Raw genomic sequence first — 5,424 nt, forward strand, 5'->3', positions numbered from 1 at the left:
TCCGGCTGCCTTGTACGCACTACTAGTTGGCTTCAGCGAAACTCGTTTCGCTTCCGTTCTTACGGCTGCTTTGCATAGAAGACCATCTAGCTCAAGTAAAATTCATTGCTAACGCAAGAACGACGCCATTTTTGAACCCCGCCCGCGCACATGGATGTAATAGTTCAATCACGGATTATGCAGCCCCGGGATATGCGAACCGATCAACACACTGAAGTACTGTATTCTGGAGTTTTATGAGCACAAGATAGGGAATCCCGAAGTGGTCTGCAGTTAGCAGATGGGACGCCTGTCGATACCCAATTTCGAGTACTTTGTGAGGACGAAACAAGCAGCATGACGAGGTCTTCCACACAAGTTCTTTAATCTCTTTCGAGATGTGGTTCCGATACATATTCATAAATTGCGCACTATGATAACGTCGACGGTAAAATTGAGCAGAAAAGGAAAAAGGGATTAACCCGACGAAGTCTAGTATTCAGGTGGCTTTTGGAGCGGAAGTATGGAAATATGGTATGAAGAGCCTCAGAGGCAAGAATATTCAGAAGAGCTAGCCCATCCACAGAAGCCTCCTCTAAGGTCAAGGAGAATCGCGTTTGTTGACCAACGATACGTGCGGCGCTGCTCAAGCGCTTGGCACAACATAGGGGCATGGCCGAGGCACCCCAAGATCCTCCTAGATGCTCCCGGACTTATGTCTCACGTGGCGAAGATAGGCTTCGCGGCATAAGAAGAGCCATTGACCTTGTTACGATGAGCGTGACAACTACACTTCTATGGTTGGATGTCAGCTCGGGTACCACTTTTGAACATAGGTACGGACTCCGAATGTCGTACTCGCTAGCTTCAAGCGAACAAAACTCCGCTTGCAAACTGAGGACGACACCACTATTGACACAATCCGCTTCGGTAACTGCCGGTAGTGTCTAAACGGTGAAGTTGGCTGTTACTGTATTTGAATTTTGTATTCGAGTTTCAGAAACGGGACACATTTCCATCGGTCTAGTACTTAAGGTGCGCACAACAGCAGCACACTGCCTCACCTGCTTAGGAACTCGCACTTTAAAAGATGTGATAAAGATAGGCAGGGGCAGTTCCCTGGACACGTGACTACGGCCGGGATCAGCAGAAGCCTAATTACTAGGTGGGATAGGAGGAACTCAAGGATACCAGTGGTGTCAGCAATCGCATTCATTTGCCTAGCCATCCTGTTGCATGTAGCGAACAAGTCGACTCCGCCGGAGGTTTGATATGGTATGGAGGCACGCTTGATCATACACTTCGTGTTTACATCTGGGCTGAGATACTATCACCGTGCCCATCCCTAAACAAGACGATTATGGTCCCCAACCGAAGCGTTTGACCCGAAACCAGATTACAGGATACCGGTAGTTGGCGGAAAGTCACCCGTGTCGTCTTATTCTTAAGGAGTAAAGTGCCAAGCTGAAGGACCAGGAGGATGTTCATCAGACCTCAATCCATTGATCAACCTGGCAAAAGAAACTAAGCGCATGTTGCAACGGTAATTGAGATTTGCAAACCGTCGAACCAAGACGAGGATACGTTTTTGCGACGCCAACCACCAGACGGTTCCGTTTAGGGTAGCTGAACAGCTTAGATCCCTCACCAACGTTCTGACGTAAACCTAGTGCGTTTCCGTGCCTCACAGTTAACTCGAAGAACTAAGGGTGCGCTGGGAAGTACAATCCACTTTTCGGTAGCGAATCCCATACTTATTGGGCTCTGTCGAACAGTACCCTACTTGGAAGTTATGGCCCAGACGAGTTCGGTCTTTACGAAACATGGGACAGTCAATGGCGTCAGGAAACATAAGCCTCGACTGACACTTGGCACTCGGTGTTTGCTTGCGTACTACAGCTAAGTAGTAGCCAGAGTTTAGGAAGTTATTGAACTTTTCCGTTTGGAACCCAATGAATCATCTGTTGCCAGCCGTGTATGTTCATCCAGATGATAGGCTCCAAACCTTACATTGCATTCAGAGGTAACACAATCACAGTAGAAAGCTAGACAAATAAAAACACCTTTCGACATGGAATCACGCCTCTTTAGCAAACAACCAAACCTCTAGATGGTCAGCATAAAAGCAGGCAGCGTGGAAGTCGCAGTGAACTTCCAGAGGAAAGAGATATAACACATAAAGCGATGTTAAACATAACCAGATCTCCATGGCATAGTTCCACGGGGCTGTACAACCTCGGTCTCTATACAACAACGTCCGGGCTAACAACGACATGTGTGCATTCGAGGACCAAGTTGAAATCACAAACGTTACCCAATTTCCTAGGAATCCAAACCAGACGCGTGGACGTCCCTGATTGCCTCGACAGTCCACGGTCCATTGGATTCCTAAAACAAACAAGCGTTTTTCTAACCTACGGATTTTCAGGAGTGACGCATACTACGGACCACGGGTCTACCATAAAACGCCGCCAGGGCGAACGATTTCTCCGGATGGAGATCATAGTTTACACAGCTCTAAGATCGATGTAGTCATGAGTAAAGTAAAAAAAAACACGAAAGTTATCACAGCCACGCCAGCGCAGAGCACGTGTAACACGATGGTAGAATGGACAGCTTATATCGGGGGCATTTCTCACAACGGCCAAATGGAATACGGAGGCCGGACCTTGGTTGCAAGCAGCATGCAGGAAAGTACGCATGTGATGATCGTGTGCAAAACTACATTATTCAAACTGCATGGGATGTGACTGTTGCCTTAACGACCGAATTCTGTGTCAAGGATGTGGCTCAAGTGGAGCTGTAGACATATAAGCTAGAATACAACGCGCGGAAACATCGAAAATTGCAGGATTTCGCCACAGAATGTTCATAGACGTCGAATGGGAAAATAATTACTCCGAAGTACAATTCTATTAACAACCAAATGCAGATGGACCGTGACATTACGCGTAACAATGGTGATGGTAGTAATAACGCTATTGCAATGTGGATATAAAATATTTAACCATGGAAAAGGGCAAAAGGTTGAAAAAATTTTCAGTTCGGACAACATACACATAGGAAGGATAGAAAACCCTTCGCGCACACAGATGAATATGAACAAGGTGAAGCCAAATAACGTATCGGATGTGAAATAGTGTGTTTGGTTAACAAATGGCGCACCCGCGCGCGACTAGCAGCTCGATCGCAGTTATGGCTCGTACAATAGCATTGATATACATAGCTCGTATGCACTTATTCGCTAGACTGTGTTCTGGGGATGGAAACACGGGGATATGTATGCGACAGAGTAAGTTGAAGATGAACGGCGCGAGCGCTCTAACTGTAACGAGCACCAACAACAACGCGAACAACCGAATAGACTTGTTCTCTGAGGAGCGTTACAAACCCTGGACACATGGGGAAGGGAATCATTGTAGTGAAGAATACTCGAATAAAAACATTAATGGAAATCAAACAGGGTTAGAACCGGGAATTATTGAGGAATCATTTCAGGACTGATAGCATCTACGACGGCACCATCTCCGGCAGCTGGAGTCGAGGAGGGCTGTACTGCTGTTTCAATGATGGCAGGCAGTTTGCTATGGATTTCTGGCTCTATCTGTTCGGTGGTCGGTGGCACGTCTGTAAGTAGAAGTAAATTATTGAAGTCAGTACAAGGTAGAAAAACGCTAAGAAACTACATTTTTACAAGTACTGTTTAGATGAACAGATTTGCGAAGACATGAACAGACGGACTAGTGAAGACAAATTTCGTCATTCTTACATCACTACCAGAAGTTAACCAAAAACCAAGGCTTACCTAAGGGCGCCGTGTGTTTGCTGTCTCCATTTACTGAGTTGAGTGAATGGACATGAGCAGTTGGAGCATCCTCTATTACGCGTCCCGTTATATGATCCGCGGGCTGTTCTGACGGAGTCACCTGTTTGACTTCCAGGCTTGTTGCCGAAGGGAGCTCATCTTTATCTACTTGAACGAACCCTACTAAGAGTTGACCATCCTCTCCTTGGACGGATACGGCTGCCTCAACTTCAGCGCTGTCGGCAGCGGGGACATCTGTCTTTTCGACAACCTCGAAATCTATCGCTTCTGTAATGATGGGAGCAGGGGCCTCATTCACTGGTGGTTCAGTTTCTGTTGGTGGGACCTCGTCTGGTACTTTTGGGATAAGTTCGCTGATTCCTGTTGATATTGTGGGAGTGCTCTCAATAACTGCTGGGGCAATTTCACTGACTTCCGACTTTTTGGGAGTAGCCTCACTGACGTCGACAGATTTTTCTGTTTCTACTAGTGTTATTATGGAAAACAGCGAAACTTGCCTTCATCGGGCTGACTGTCCACTTTGGCTTTCTTCGACGGTAACTCTTGTGAGTCTGCAACGGAATCCCGGTCTTTGGTGGAGGAGCTGGTGTCCAAACCGTTAATCTCTTCAGTGCTACCTTCACTCTTGATTTGCGACTGTTGAGACTCCGTATCTTCTGACGCTATCTTCGTCGGTTCAGCTGACTGCCGCTAGGATGACAGTGAATAAATGGACGGTTGAGCCTACCTTACGTCTTGGTGACTTAACAGGAGACTTTGCCGGCGATGCTGCTTGGACAGCAGCGATTCGCGCGCTTGTGCGCCGAGGAGCAGGGCTCTCCTCCGAAGTATGACCAGAGCGTCGAGGCATGACTGAAATAAGTATGAAAGATATATATATATATATATATATATTACATATAAAGATGAGTATGTAGCAGTATCCATCCCATTGGTTAAAAAATGTGGGTCCAGCAGCAGTCTACGAAAGATAGACTAATGATCATGGATAAGTCGTACAGCTAGGAGGGTCACTGAAACAAGGTGTAAACCGTTCAGCTGTAGCGCCCTTTCGGTGCCTAGCTGCCATGCCACCCGAAGGTTGCACAAGGGCTGGGATACTGCCAGGTTGCCCAAGCCTAGACAGGGAAAGTCGAGGGGCAGAGTTCGGATTCGAACCACAGACCTTCCGGTCAGTAAATTCGCGCTCTAACCACTTGGAACATCTCGCCCACAGATAGGAGGGTAGTATACATGAAACAGGATGTTCCGTGCCGTATCACTAATAGTGAAATTACGTACTTATTTCTCAAGTTTCGTGGTCGATGAGATAATGAGACGAATGCTGGGAAGTTTTCAAAACTCAGGCGTTCAAATGGTCTCTGAAGAAAATGTCGATCTGGAATATGCAGACCATATCGTTCTCATCATTGAAAAAAGAGAGAGCAGGTGTCTTTATATGAAACTTTGATATGGATCTCACATCTGGACACGCCACTTAAAATCCTGGGGACACTCGAGGTTGTGGAACGTTTTACATATATGCAAAGTTGTACTAGTTCCGACTGTCGCGTGACAAATGAGGTCAAAGCATGAATCTGCAAATCTCCGGTCGCATTTGCTAACTTGACGGCTGTGGC

General features: G+C 46.7%; 1 protein-coding gene across 1 annotated transcript; it reads right to left on the reverse strand.

Annotated features, from left to right (window-relative positions):
* Window positions 1-2,566: 2,566 nt before the first annotated feature.
* T265_11428 (hypothetical protein) lies at window positions 2,567-4,655 on the reverse strand (the record flags this gene model as incomplete). The annotated part of the gene is made up of 4 exons (XM_009178083.1): window positions 2,567-3,606; window positions 3,785-4,270; window positions 4,318-4,495; window positions 4,533-4,655. The coding sequence occupies 4 exons, from the start codon at window positions 4,653-4,655 to the stop codon at window positions 3,458-3,460; spliced, it is 936 nt and encodes a 311-aa protein (XP_009176347.1).
* Window positions 4,656-5,424: the final 769 nt, after the last annotated feature.

This window comes from Opisthorchis viverrini (assembly GCF_000715545.1).
Source record: "Opisthorchis viverrini unplaced genomic scaffold scaffold475, whole genome shotgun sequence".
NCBI lineage: Eukaryota > Metazoa > Platyhelminthes > Trematoda > Opisthorchiida > Opisthorchiidae > Opisthorchis > Opisthorchis viverrini.